This window comes from Macaca nemestrina, chromosome 5 (assembly GCF_043159975.1).
Source record: "Macaca nemestrina isolate mMacNem1 chromosome 5, mMacNem.hap1, whole genome shotgun sequence".
In the NCBI taxonomy this organism is placed as follows: Eukaryota; Metazoa; Chordata; class Mammalia; order Primates; family Cercopithecidae; genus Macaca; species Macaca nemestrina.
This window is the reverse complement of record NC_092129.1, coordinates 176286505-176301610: the sequence shown is the minus strand read 5'-3', so window position 1 is coordinate 176301610 and position 15106 is coordinate 176286505. Positions and strand designations below refer to the sequence as shown.

The 15106-nt window shown below is 46.6% G+C and overlaps 1 protein-coding gene across 1 annotated transcript in view; it reads right to left on the bottom strand.

Moving 5' to 3' along the window:
* LOC105487394 (thioredoxin domain containing 5) overlaps positions 1 to 15106 on the bottom strand; it is a 28363-nt gene that overhangs the window by 4900 nt on the left and 8357 nt on the right. Inside the window, exons 3-7 of the mRNA XM_071097671.1 lie at positions 12013 to 12118; positions 7630 to 7726; positions 3729 to 3844; positions 1609 to 1695; positions 806 to 949 (exon numbers count right to left, since the gene is read on the bottom strand). Of these exons, the coding sequence (XP_070953772.1) occupies positions 806 to 949; positions 1609 to 1695; positions 3729 to 3844; positions 7630 to 7726; positions 12013 to 12118 (550 nt within the window). The remainder of the gene's footprint in view (positions 1 to 805; positions 950 to 1608; positions 1696 to 3728; positions 3845 to 7629; positions 7727 to 12012; positions 12119 to 15106) is intronic.

The window sequence follows — 15106 nt, the reverse complement described above, 5'->3', positions numbered from 1 at the left end:
TGCCCAGCCTATCTGTCCAGCACAGATCCCATCAGTCAGCTCCTCAGGGACACTTCTTGCCCATTTGCCCCCACTTCTCTCTAGCAACCAGCCCCGCACACATTTCTGCCCCAGCCCCCTGCCATTGGCTTCTGTGTCTTCTCACCATTTGCCTCAGAGACCTGTATGCTTCAGAGGCAGGAAACCGGTCTTATTTTTATTTCCTGGTGGCCTAGAATAGTGCCTGTGATACAACAAGGGCTTGATAAAGCAGAACAAACGAATCTAAAACCTCCTGCTATCTGAGGGGAGGAAGGAAACCCCTCAGTGTGTCAGGACGGCCTAAGCAGGTTACATCTACAGTCACTAGCCTGATCCCTGTGGATGCCCTCTTGCTTACAGGTCTTCTAGGGCCCTTACAGCAGAGGTGAAAGGAAATGCCCGGGACAAGGTAAGGAATAGAATTGGGGCCCCAGGGCCAGCAGCCAAGATTTCACAGCAGAAACCTGCCGAGCATAGTCATCCTTTAAAATGAAGAGGAAAGGAAGGATTCTCTAGAGATTTTTGACACCAGATATTGTCTTGGGATTTGTCTCACATCCATTTCATGTTTTTAAAAGGGAAGCTTTTGTTTACATTTACCCCTGAAAGCATGCAAAAGTGGACGCAAAATACGTGTTGAAAACGCAGCTATAGCCAACCGTCAGAATGACTCTGTCCCCAAACTGTCATTTTGTCCAAAGCATTTGAGAAGGCCCTCTGAGGGTGGGTGGTTGGGGCCGGGGGCCATGGGCCTGCATGGATCCCGACCCCAGGAGGCACCCACCTTGTCAGCCTCGGGCCCGGCTGCCAGCACCGGGGCCTCTGAGGGCTTGACGGTCTCCGTGGCTCCGGTCTCTGTGCGCTGCAGCTGCAACTCCACGTACTCCCTCAGTGACTCCAAATCCCGCTTTCCCTTGTACTGATCCACCTGTCCAAGACACGGGCACACTGCTGAGGGAGTCCACTTAGGTGTTCTCAATCACTTAAGCCTTCCTCCAACCCCTGCCTGCCCAGGTCGGATCTCCCAGATGTCTTAGCTGTGGTCCTAAGTCTGCATGTTCGTATTTAGACGGGAATGTAGAGAGGATAACTGAACGCTTCGGCTTTGGTGAGAGAACCATACAGGCCCCTCTTCCCTCCGTGGGGTTATACATCACGGAAGTCTGGGGCGGAGGCCTGCCAGCGAGCTGTTGTGCTGATGGGGAACTCTGAGCTGCTGACCATCGGCCAGGGAAGGAGGGAGAGAGGCAGAACCGGACCAAGTGCAAGCCTTAGCTCTGTTCAAAGGCCTGAAGGTTTGTGTTCATGACCAGAGCACAGTTAACCCTATGACTGTAAGATCTGGGTTATTCTAGTGATAACTTGGGCCACTGAAATGTTTCAAGGTAGTGTAACAAATGAATTTATCTCCACAACCCGAATCTTATCAATTAAGAGAAAGACATTTGTTCCATTATACATATTTCTCCAAACCAGTGCCCTAACAATCAAGACTGGCAATTCACTGTCCCCATTAAACCACTCAGTAGCTCAGCCTGATGGGGTTAAGAGATGAAGAACTCTCAACACCTAGAAGGGCAGACGTACCTTTTTCCCATCTCGGAACCAGAGAAGAGTGGGGTAGCCACGAACCTGGTTTCCGGAGCAGAGTTCATAGTGCTGTGTACAATCAACCTGAGAATAAAGGCAGATCAACTTCCCAGTCAGTTTCTTCATGGACCTTCTTGCTAATGGGACTACTGGATGCTTTGTACTTTACAAATATTCTTTTCAAAATCCAGATTCTGTAGCAACTCTGCCAGCAAGGTGCAGTTTTTGAAGAGAATGTTCCTAAAAGCTATGCTAAAACATACCTGAGCTAAAGGGAGTAAGGGAAAGATTTACTTGAGAGGTAAGATGTATTGTATTAATAGCTCAGTTAAACATGCCAATTTTTAGGAAGCAACACTTCAACTCAAGCAAGTCAAGTCAGCACCTGGGAGCTGGAGTCGGGGTCCTGGCTTGACATTTGCTGGTGGTGGTGCTGGTGGGAGGGGTTGGCCTGGCTGTCGGTGTCTGGGACCCAGACCAGTTCACATGCCAGCTTAGAATTTCCTCTCATGCTCGGGCTTAGAGGGTCTTAAAATCAAGAGGGAGCAAGAAGTGAATTTTAAACAGGAGTAGGTGGTATATAATAAAGGTAAGACTGAAAAGATGTCAAGATTATAATCCGTCCTTAATTCTATAAACTGAATTTACCAACAAGCACAGCTCTTCAAGCTTTTTATTTCATTTCAATCTCAAAAAGATTCCGCTTGCCCAACATTTTCATGAAACATCTTGTTCTAAGTCATTGCTTTCTTTTTTCTTTTCTACCAGCACGAAAATCGGCAGGACTAAGTTGTTTTTCACTATGTCAGCAAACGGGGGTAAAAATACTATTTCAACACCTAAGACCCATCAGACAGCAGCTGAGGTGCAGAACTGAAGTACAGCAGGCCTCAGCCCAAGGTCGGCAGAGGACAAACATTTCTAAGGGTCCGGTGTAAGCCAGCCACACGTGCCAGGGATGAAGAGCTTCAGCATGGTCACCTAGGCTTGTGTCTGCTGGGATCCTCTATGGACATAAACCAAAAGAATCTCCCATAAAATTTCATACAATCATTAAGTAAGGATACAAGGAATGGGGTAAGACAGTAGACAAGATTATTTTATAATTACTTCCCCGCAATGTTCAATAAATATAAACTGATAATCATAACATGTATAATTAGTATATATTATCATAAGCGTTTAAGAGGCAACAGTGAAAAATCCATTTAACTGACAACAAAAGTGATTGCAACTTACTAAGCATCCGCCCCGTGCTGAGCATCACTAAGCAGTGTACTTTCACCTGCCCAGACACCACACAGTAGATCTTAGCTCAGTTTTGCAAAGGGGGAGACCAGGCATGGAGAGGTTTTGCCCAAGGTCAGCCAGCCAGGTCCACCCAATCCCCAGGTTTACGCTTTTGACCATCTCACCATCCCAAGTAGATCATCCTGTTAACCATCGTCCAGTCCTAGACACGCAGCGTTACTTTTGTATACAAATCAGCCCCGTGGCAAGGTAGAAAAACAAGATTTTTAAGAAAGGAAATCTATGCATGGTGTCTGGTGGGTGCTGGAAAGTGGACAAGAATAAAAGTGATATCCCTGGAGCTACACTGGATATTTCCAGAAAATCCAGTTACACAGAAGTTGTCAGACATCACTCTTGGCTTCTCTGTATAAAGTGGGAAACCCTGGAAAGAATCCCAGGCACAGTGCAAACTGAGGGAGGGTCTTCTACGTGCCTGGGTGAGCACAGGGCCAGGGTCCTTTTAGAGAGGGCTCTTGGGTGAGGTCGAACGTGGATGGTCTCCAAGTTCGTCCAGTGAACATTCTACAAGGCTCGACCCCGTATCTTTGCAGAACGGGCTCTGGGGCTGCCAATTCAGATTTGGCCATCTCTTCAAAATAAACAAAGCAGCCGAGGCCATAATTTATCTCTGGGCTGTGGAAAAGTCAGCAAAACTCAAAATCAGGCTGCCATCTGTGAAGGTGAAATGAATTATCAAGTGGCACACTAAATGGAATTAATAAATCAAGTTTGCGACTTTGCACACAGAATGAATAATGGGCCACTCTGCTAATTAATCCAGCCCAAAGCAGTCCATTTCCAGTTTAATAAGGGCTTTCACTCACCTTGCCAATCTTGACAGTTTCGGAATGTTCAAGGCCCAGAGCCAGCTGCTCCCAGGTTGGAGCCAGAGCTTTGCAGTGACCACACCACGGAGCGAAGAACTTGATAAAGTGGTCGCCTGGAGTGGAGAGCCAAGGCAGAGACGGGGGAAAGAGGAACTGTAATTTATGTCAGACCTCACTAGAGAGTTAATTGAAGAATCAGATCTTTGTCCTGCTTAGCAAATCTCAGTTCAGCATGAGCACTTTAATTGGTACAAAGGGACTCCATCAAATGTGTTTCTATTCATGAGTTCATAACAATACTCAAAACCAAATTTGTCATCTTTGATGGACAATCAGCAACAACTCATTATTTGGAAAACTGTAATAAAGGGAGAGAATGAGGCATTTCTCCCACCTCTCCCATATGCACTGCACCACTGAATAACCAGGTGATAAATGAGGGCGAGTTTCTCTTGGTTAAAAAATGAAGGGACACTTGAATGAGTCTCGGCACTTCGCAGCCCTAAGGAATGAATGGACCCAGGCCCTGCCCGTCATGGTCGCCCACATCCCAAAGAGAGACAACTGGACACACTGTGCCCCCACCAGCTATGAGGTCTTCCTGTGCCCCCAAAAATATCACACTGAAACTGATTCTGTCCCCAGACCCAACTACCAATTTACAGGAAACAGAGAAATCAGGGAAACATGTAGACCACACTACGGGGACACAATTAGCAAAGTCTGGACCACGGGGAGCTCTACAGGTGAAACCACCTATGTCTTCAGCAAGAAAGAGAGATGTCTGGAGAACACGCAGGTTAAAAGAGCCTTAGAAGATATATACACACACACGAAACTACAGTGCTCAGGAATGCGCACTTCAGTGATGAAACCATAAAAGGAGTCGTGATATGGTTTGTCTGTGTCCCCACCCAAATCTCATCTTGAACTCCCACATATTGTGGGAGGGACCAGGTAAGAGGTAACTGAGTCACGGGGACAGGTCTTTCCCGTGCTGCTCTCGTGATGGTGAGTACGTCTCACGAGATCTGATGGTTTTAAAAATGGGAGTTTCCCTACACAAGCTCTTTTTGCCTGCCAATATCCACGTAAGATGTGACTTGCTCCTCCTTGCCTTCCACCATGATTGTGAGGCTCCCCTGGCCACGTGGAACTGTGAGTTCTTCATTAAACCTCTTTCCTTTGTAAATTACCCAGTCTCGGGTGTATCTTCCTCGGCAGTTTGAAAACGGACTAATACAAGTGGTTTCCACAAATGTCAGGAAAGCGCCTTCTTGGAGAAGAAGGGAGGGCGGGCTGAGCCCTGGATGGGACACGGGAGGCTGGCAGTTTTATTTCTTGAACCGGACAGTAGTTAGTGTGACCACTCTATAAAAATTCATTAAGCCCTACAACATTTGTTCTCTCGATCTGTATTACATTTTATCATTACAAAAAGTTTAAAGTAAAACATCACCCCCTTGGCTAGGGGACACACACACACAGAAAAAACAAGCCCTCACAGCATCATTCTTTGGACACAGGAGGTGTTTAGCTGTTCTACCCTGACATCGGGCTGATACCAAACTGAAATCAGGCTGTGGTCAGGGAGAGAACGAACCAGTGGCATGTGGCCTGGCCTCTGAGCAGGACTGTGCCACGCTAAGGCTAACAGCTACTGCCTCATCAGCACAGCAACGATGCACCTGAAGAAAATGGTGCAAAACCTCCTTTAAAAGTTAACAACTTCCATTTAAAAACGTGCAAGGCTGAAACCGTGTGCAGGTGCACGGTAGATCCTGCACTGTAAGATGGAGACAGGCTCTCTGGGAACCTAATCAGAGTACTGATGGGAAGCCAGCAAGGCCAGGAAGCCACCATGGTGCCTACACGACACAGCTCTGTGGCAGTGACCCACTCAGGGAGGCGCTGGCGAGTGGCACTTGGCCACCCCTAAGGAATGAATGGACCCAGGCCCTGCCTGTCATGGTCGCCCACATCCCAAAGAGAGACAACTGGACACTCTGTGCCCCCACCAGCTATGAGGTCTTCCTGTGCCCCCAAAAAATATCACACTGAAACTGATTCTGTCCCCAGACCCAACTACTAATTTACAGGAAACAGAAATCAGGGAAACATGTAGACCACACTACGGGGACACAATTAGCAAAGTATGGACCACAGGGAGCTCTACAGGTGAAACCACCTATGTCTTCAGCAAGAAAGAGAAAGAGATGTCTGGAGAACACGCAGGTTAAAAGAGCCTTAAAAGATATATACACACACACGAAACTACAGTGCTCAGGAATGTGCACTTCAGTGATGAAACCATAAAAGGAGGCCTGTTACAGGCCTGCCAGAGCCGGTCTGTAACAGGTGATTCGGGAAACACATCCTGCTCAGAGCCCAAGCCAATTCCAGCTGCAAATGCACTCCCGTAGCAAAACAGCTGAAGTTCCACTGTCAGGGCACCGGTACGGATGCAATAACAACTTTTAACAAAATGGGAAACGGCTGAAGGCCTTATGATCAGTTACTGTGGACAGTAAGTGTGGTGGGGGAGGGCTTCTGACTCCCAGCAGGCACAAGTCACAAGGCCAGAGGCAATCCAAGCCCTTTCTCACGTTTCCAAGCCAGTCTTCTAAGGGGATTTCTCTCCATGGTAGCATTTGGTAATGGGAGTCAGCCAGGAAGCCAAATTTGCTTTCAAGTCATTCGGCGTTGGGCCAAGTTTTCTGAAACACATCTACGGGTGAATAAAGGACACTTACATATTCACATTGGAAATTTAATGGGGATCATTCTGATATTAGGAGACCATTTTCAAAAAATGGGATGTGGTATAGAAAGATTTTTTAAGTGGAAAGAGTAACTAATTTGATTCATGTTATTATGGTGTCATTAAATTCTGGGTTTTGTTTGGTTGTTTTCTGAGATAGGGTCTCGCTCTGTCACCAAGGCCGGAGTACAGTGGTGTGATCACAGTTCACTGTAGCCTTGACCTTCCAGGCTCAAGCGATCTTCCCACCTCTGCTCCAGGAGTGCCTGGGACTACAGGCACACGCCACCATACCCAGCTTTTTTTTTTTTAAATCTTCTGTAGAGACAAGGTCTTGCTTAGGCCGATCTCGAACTCCTGGGCTCAAGCAATCATTCCACCTTATTTTCCCCAAGTGCTGGGATTACAGGCATGAGCCACTATGCTCAATCTCAATTCCATTTAGATAGGGAGAAGCTTTTGTTTCTGCCTGAGGTCATTAAGCATATGATTACCATTAACACACAGGCATACCTCCGAGATACTGTAGGTTTGGTTCCAGACCACTGCAATAAAGATAGTATCACAATAAAACAAGTCACACAAATTTTTGGGTTCCCTAGTGGATATCAAAGTTATGTTTACACCATAGTCTATGAAATGTGCAACAGCATTATTTCTTTAAAAACAATGTACCTTAATCAAAAAATATTTTATTGCTAAAAAGATGCTGACAGAGGGATACAAAGCAAGCACAAGCTGCTGGAAAAAATGGCTAGACCTGCCAGATGCCAGGCTGCCAAAATCCTCAATCCGTAAAAAATGCAGTATCTCCAAAGTGCAATAAAATAAAGAGCAATCAAGCGAGGCGAGCCTGTCAATAAACACTCTTAGCCAAGGATGCACTGTCCAGCTAGCATGTGGGTAATGAGTGCTTAGCATTAGACTTGGCATTTCCATAAGGGCACAGACAAAAGGAGAACTCATGTTTAAGAGGAGGTGCACTGAACAACGGTCCCAACAGCTCCTCAAGAGTGACCCTTTGTCAGTGCCACTGATGCTGCTAAGAGCCCTTGAGTGGCAGGAAGGAAAAGCCCAGCACGCCAAGGAGTAATAGTCAGTGGTTCTCTGAAGCTGGCACCAGGACCTCCCCCTTACCTTGTGCGACGTGCAGCTCAAAGTTGCTCGCTGAGAGCTCATACAGCCCCTGCTTGAGCTCAGGGGCTCTGGGCGGTTCCACTTCTGGCTCTGGTGTCTAACAAGAGGAAATAAAACAGTCATGGGTATGTCAGTGGAGACACAGGGAAACCACCCAGGAGGGGACTGTGTCTGTGGGGAACCGCCTGCAGAGGCCTCCCTCGCTCAGCAACCTGGAACCTTTGTATGATGCTGCTGTGCTGAGTAAGGGCTGATCTCATCAAGCCCTCCGGAAGCTTCAGCAAAGAGCCTCCCACCAGCCTCACCCTCAGTGAAAGCTCTAGGTCTCAGGCTCCAGGGCAGCCAAGTGATAGCTGTCCCTATCCCAAAACCCAACCAAACAAAGCAGACAACGTAAAGGATAGTCTTACCCTACACCCTGTCCTCTTCTTTGAAATGTGCTTGGATACTTCACAAAGAATACAAAATACAATGCCTGATGGACATATTCTGAAGGGGACAGCACTTGCAGACACGAGGGTGCCCAGCACAGTGGCTCACGCCTATAACCCTAGCATTTTGGGAGGCTGAGGCAAGAGGACTGCTTGAGCCCAGCAGTTCAAGACCAGCCTAGGCAACAGAGTGAGACCCCATCACTACAAAAAAAATTTTCAATTACCTGAGCATGGTGATGTGCACCTGTAGTCCCAGCTACCCGGGAGGCTGAGATGGGAGGATCACTTGATCCCAGGGCTGGAGGCTGCAGTGAGCTGAGAAAGCGCCACTGCACTCCTGCCTGGACAACAGAGTGAGACTCTGTCTCAAAAAAACCACAGATACCAACGTAGCAAAATGGACAAAGCTGAGAATGAGAAACTCAGGGACCAGGAGGGCCTGGGTTATCCCTCCTTCACACAAATGACACGGAAAATTGTGAGGAAGACACAACTGTGGAAGACAGATAAAGAGAAAAGGAGGTGATGAGAAGGAAAATGCAGGTGAATGAAAGGCGACAGAGAAAACCATGGCATGAACATAAGCTGCACCTTCAAGAAAGAAGGTGATTCACGTGACTAAGTCTTGTACAGAAAGAGGGGGAAAGGGGCTTTTCAAAAGACGCTTCTGACAGGACCCAAGCAGACAGCGATGCGTGCAGCTGTCTAGTCACAATCCTACACTTCTCGACTTTTCAGACCAGGTACAGCTGTGGCTTCCAACTAAAGTAACCAGAAATGAGGGAAAGATAATGGAATCACTGTTCTGCCACAGACACACGAGTATGTATTACTCAGCTTTTATCTGGGGGTTCATATTCCTGTTAAAAAGAATATCCAAGCTAAGTTGTTAAAGGCTTTAAAAGTGCTGACAGTTCAAAGCTGTGCAGGGCTGGAATCATAAAGAACCGTAAAGTTTCCCTTCTGCTGCGAGCGTGTCAAGACTTTCAAAGTGCTAAATACCCACACGAAAGAATGCCCGAGGGAAGGATGGCTACGTGAACAGTCAGTGAGTTCACATAAGGTGAAATAAAACACTGTGTGCCACTCTCCATGAGATGTTCAAGGGCCTTTCAGTACGAAGTGTTCATTTATGGCACGTGCAGGGCACCCCTAGTTGCTTCCTGGGTTCCTGGCAGACTGCAGAGCGGTCCCCCGGCCCGGGAACACCACAGTGCATCCCAGAAACAGGTGGCGTCTCACCTTGCAGTGGCAGCATACGCTGATATGGTTCTTAAGAAAGCAACCTGGCACTATTCATCAAGAGCCATAAAAATGATCTTGTTTTTTATTCTTGGCCTTACAATTTTATGTCTGGGAAGACTATATTCTAAAAATATCACTCAAAAGAAGAGGGGGGAAATGTCCTTTACAACGATAAACTTGTTCCCTACAGCATTACTGATGATGGAAAAAGTATACATAACCTAAATATCCAGACAGAATCAGAGTTGAATTATGGCAAATCCACATGATAAAATAATGTAAGACATGGTCAATATAAAGACCACATAAATATATAAAATCATTAATGAGATGAAACATGTTTGTATGATTATAACTGTTCAAGAAAAAATACAGAAGCAAACATGGAAATATAAAAATTGCAGTAGAATGTACAAAGTGACAAACTGTCTTCTGAGTTTCTTGAATATTGCCACAACACTTTAAAAAAATCTAAATTTATCCCACATGAATATTAAAAAATGTAGGTACTAAGTTACTTAGGTATACAGATAAAGAACTTTCTTTAAAGTTTTCACTTAAAAAGCTAAGAGAATTCTGGTTTGCAGTATAAAGTACGCACACTTAACCTTTTCCACAATAAGGCATATGGTCATTGTTTCTAGCAATTATCTGGGACCTCCTATTGCTGGGAGACACTACAATATGGCAAGTTAGGTGACTGTGGTTCTGGGGTGGCATGGGGGGATTCCACACAGCCATCCTGCTCCCACACTGAGGAGACAGAAAGTCCCTTGCAGAGCCTGGACTCGGCCTCTCAGCCCTTCCCAAACTGCAGGTGAGGCCACCACCTCCACTAAGGGAAATGGGCTGTGAGATGAGGTCTTTCTGCCATCCTGATACTGCCTGCCGGTTTCTTGAATAAAGCCATCACAGAAGACTGGCTTTTTTGGTGAAATTTATTTGAGGCTATTAACTCCTCCTTCAAATTGGCTTCCTACCATCCAATATACGTGTCCCCACAAAGACAATATTTTCATAAAGGAAACAATGTCAAATTTAAATCTGTATGAAAGTCACACCTGCTTATTCAGCTTTCTTGCCAGGACAAAGATGCAAATTTCCTGAGAGGTCTGTGGTTCTCCCTTTTAGCTAAAGTTAGGTAAGTCTCTGGTTCAGTGACATACATCACACACCAACAGTCTCCACCACACAGTTCAGAGAGTTTTTTTTTTTTTGCGACGGAGTTTTTGCTCTGTTGCACAGGCTGGAGTGCAGTGGCGCGATCTCGGCTCACTGCAACCTCCTGGGTTCAAGTGATTCTCCTGCCTCAGCCTCCCAAGTAGCTGGGATTACAGGTGCCCACCACCATACCTCACTAATTTTTGTCTTTTTTAGCAGAGATGAGGTTTCACCACATTGGCCAGGCTGGTCTTGAACTCTTGACCTTGGGTGATCCACCCACCTCAGCCTCCCAAAGTGCTAGGATTACAGGCGTGAGCCACCGCACCCAGCCGAGTTGACAGAGTCTTTACAGGTGAGGGATGGAAGTACTGAATCAGCAGCCAAGTTTCTGATTAGATCATCAGAGAAGATGGGGCAGAGCGGAAGAGCCGCACAGACACACTGGAAAATGGCATCAGTAAGCGGCAAAGCTCCAAAAGGACCACCACAGACCACCTTCAAATCAGTGGGCGCCTAGCTGGTACAAGAAGGTAGTCCTAGGTCTTTGTTGAAATTGAAAGTACAAAGACTTCAGATGCTCTTCCTAGCTCATCAGGATCCTACAGTGTAGGAACACGGGTCTTCTTCCAGTCCCTCTCCAACACACCAGCATGACCCACCAGGTCTACCCGGACTCCCGGGGCCTGAGCGCTCGGCATTAATCAGAAGAAACCACCCACAAAGGGACACTTAACCAGTGGTTTATGATCATGATGATTTATAACAAAGTGAAGACTTCCAACATCAACTGGGAAGGGGGAGGATTATAAATTCTTTTTAGTACGTAATATTCTAAGAGTCTACAATCTCCTGATATTAGCCTTAGTATGGGAAGTGCATTAAGACACAGAGTATTAACGGTACAAAATGATGTTATAAGCAAAGCCCATTAGGGACTCAGGGACTGAGCACCGAGAAGAAAAGGAAGGATCCACCCTACGGGTACAGCTGGCGGGCTAGGCCTGAGCCAGAGGACTGCAGGTGGTAGAGGGCAAAGGTCGGGGGGATGGGAGGAAGCTCCAGTGCTGGCTTGGATAGGAGATTCTAGGCTGGGCCCAGCCCTGACCCCAGGTGGTCCAGAGTCAGTCTCAGATGCTGGGGAACAGTTGTGAACTGTATTACCTGTGACGGTGGCAGGCTGGCAGTGTTAACAAGGAGTAAGTGCTTATCTGTGAGACCACACAAGTGACTTCCCTGAAGACTGACTACAGCCAAACAAGGTGCAGGTGGCGGGAGAGACAAACACCAAGATGGCGGTAACTGTTGAAGCTGAGGGTTTAGTCTTCTCTTGACTTTTGTGCACATTTCGGTATTTCCATACCAAAAAAATGTTTGTAAAAGTTCATCTGTACCTATAATATCAATGAGCTCTAAAAAAAAGTAGAGTTGCTTTAAAATGGCAGCCTGAATCATTAACTGCAACTGGCCTCTGCCCCGTTACATATTACCCCAAAGACGCAGGCAGGGAGAAAGGGAGGGAGGGAAGCAGGTAGGCACTCACCGCTGGCTCCTCGCTCAGTGTCTGCAGCATCCAGTTTTCCAGTGTCTGGAAATCCCGAGGACCCTGGTACTTCACAGCTTCTTGGCCTGGCTTGAAAAGCTTTAAGCTGAAAGAATAGCAAAGGATTAGGCAGAGCAAAAAGAAAGTTGTGTTACCAGAGAGCAAACTCATTTAGTGAGACAATTAGAAAATAGGCTGTCAAGGGGCTGAAGCCAGGCACACATCCGCTCTTCTCTGATAAAAAGGAAACAAAACTAATGTTCCAGGAGGTAATACATTTAGTTAATCCTAAACTTTTAGAAGTTTCTGATTTTATTCAAGGAAAACTAAAATGAGGTGACAACTTCCAGCCTAATGCTGTGAGTGAAGCCTTAAAAGCTGCAAGGATTCAGTGCTCCTCTGCAGCAGCCTCGGGCCTTCCCCGCAAGCTACTGTTACGCTTTCCCGGCTTCAGCAGTTGTGTATGTGTTCAAATTAGGACCGGAGTAGATACAGTGTTGTTTCGCAATCAAGGTATTCTTCCAGGTCACCCTGGCAGGTATTCAACTCTTGCAAAGCATGAATATCCAGTTACCGTGAGAATTCAAGTTTCCAGCTATAAGAACATCCGTGACATTGACTGATGCAGTCCATTCACCTCCCCATAGAGAAGGAATCTTTTCTTTTTCCTACAAATGTTGGCCTCTGAAGAAATCTGCAGAGAGGATATGGGAGCAGGCTCTTTAACCATAAGCGAAAGCCATCACCAGAGGATGAAATTAACACTCCCAGTTCCTGCATCCCTCCAGCAGTCATGGGGAAACATGCTCTAATGCACTAGATAAGAACTCACAGACTACTAATAGAAAAAAAAAAAGAAATACCGAGTACCATTTGTTGGCAAGCCTGCTCATCTAAAACACCCTTGCCACTTCTACAGCACGTATGTGGATTTTGTGAGTAGATGTCCAACGTACAGTATCAGAATTGTAAGACGGCAACATATGTAAAAATCGGACATGAAGGTTTGAATAGTGTCTTAGTTCAACAACAGCTATAACAGAAGACCACAGACTGGGTGTCTTAGAAACAACAGGATCTGTTTCGCCTAGTTCTAGAGACTGGGAAGTCTGAGATCGAGGTGCCAGCAGAGCCAGTGTCTGGAGAGGGCTTTCTGGTTCACAGATGGCGTCTTCTTGCTGTGTCCTCCCAGGGCAAAAGGGGAACAGAACTCTCCGGGGCCACTTTCATGAGGTATGTAACCCCATTCATGAGGGCTCCACCCCAATGACCTACTCCTCTCTAAGGGCCCACCTCCTATTGCCAGCCTTGGGGATCAGGGTTTCACCTATGAATGCTGGGGGACACCAACATTCAGTCCATAAAAAATGGCTAATTCTCCTTAAAATGAAGTCACATGGCTAGATTAGGCTTTGAAATGAAAACAGGCATACTGGCCTTACCCAGAACCTAAGATGGTACCATGGGGCATAGGTAAGGTCCCTAATGTGTCTCCAATGCAAAACATACACCCAGCTTCCTCAGCAGCTCAGTCTCATAATCACAAAAAACAGCCAAAACTTAACTAGATTTGGCCAGTACACTGGCTACTTCACGAAGTTCAACATGATAAGCAACTGCAACATCTGCGGTGACAAAGATGATTGCCCTCACCTAGCCTGGCGCCTCCCCAGGCTCCCACAAGGTGTGTTCCACACCTGGAAACAGAAACTGCTTCCTGCACGGCTCTGCCTCCCACCAGCGCTCTTCAGGAAGGGAAATGGGTGGATCCTCAAGACATCAGAAAGGAACAGGGACTGTCACACTCATTCCTTGTGTCTTTGCTAAAAGTAAAATACAGTAAGACCTAGCCTATGATTTTTGTAATTTGCTATTCATTTGAGCAAAACAAAAAATTTTAAAAAAAAAATCTCTTCTTGTTGTTGGACTGAAAATCGTTCTAACCTGCCCAAGAAGTCTGAGATTCTTCCTCAGTAAGTTCACAGAGCCCAGGGATAGAGTGGGCACTTCTGGTCCAGACCCTCCAGTCAGTTTGGGGCATCTGACTTCAATTCTCACTGTCGAGGGTGGTGAGGAAGGCGATGGAGACTGGGCCACAGGGTACAAGCCCAAACAAAGTATTGCCCCAGATTTCTGCTATTACCACGCCTCCACACCGGCATCTGAGTCTCCTCTTTCAAGGAGACAGCAGGAAGAAAATCCCCATGTAGGTATTGCCTTGGCAAACAGCATGATGAAAGTTCTATTACTGTAGAGAGTGTTATGAGTTGAACTGTGTCCTGCAAAACAGATCTGTGTAAGTCATAACCATCAATCTCAGAAGGTGACCTTATTTAGAATAAGGTCTTTACAGAGATACTCAAGTTAAAATGAGGTCATTAGGATGGGCCCGAATCTAGCATGACCGGTGTCCTTGTAAGAAGGGTTAATTTGGACAGAGAGAGAGAGAGACACACACACACACAGGGAGAAGGGCACATGAGGACAGAGGATGGCAGTGATGCATCTACAAGCCAAGGAATGCCAAAGATGACCAGGAAACCAAGAGGAGCCAGGACAAGGCAAGGAAGGATTCCCCTACAGGTTTCAGAGGCCGCCTTGATTTAGGACCTCTGGCCTCCAGCACCGTGGAGAATACATTTCTATTGTTTCTGGCCACCCAGTTTGTGGAATTTTGTTATGCACAGCCTAGGAAACTAACACAGGTGGTTTCCCCCGTCAGTCCTGCCCTGCTGTAATGATTCACGACTGGCCCAACAGGAAGACCTCAAAACATTTTCCTGAGCACAGCCAGCCATCTCTAGGGGGCATGGGAGCCCAAACTCCCTGCCCCTCCAATCCTTTACTCCAGTTACACTTGCCAGGGAAGAATGACATGAAAGCTCATGTCCTGACACATGCCTGGACTCAGGCAGGTACAACATCTGCTTCAGGCCTCACAACCACCCTATGGGATGGGTACTTTCTTGGAGGAGTAAAAGCTCACTCAAGTCCATCTACAGATGCCCCTACACAGCCACATTTCATACAGCACATTCCACCTTCTGCATTCTCGGGAGCTTCTGCAGGGCGGTGATGGTCACAGATGTTCCTT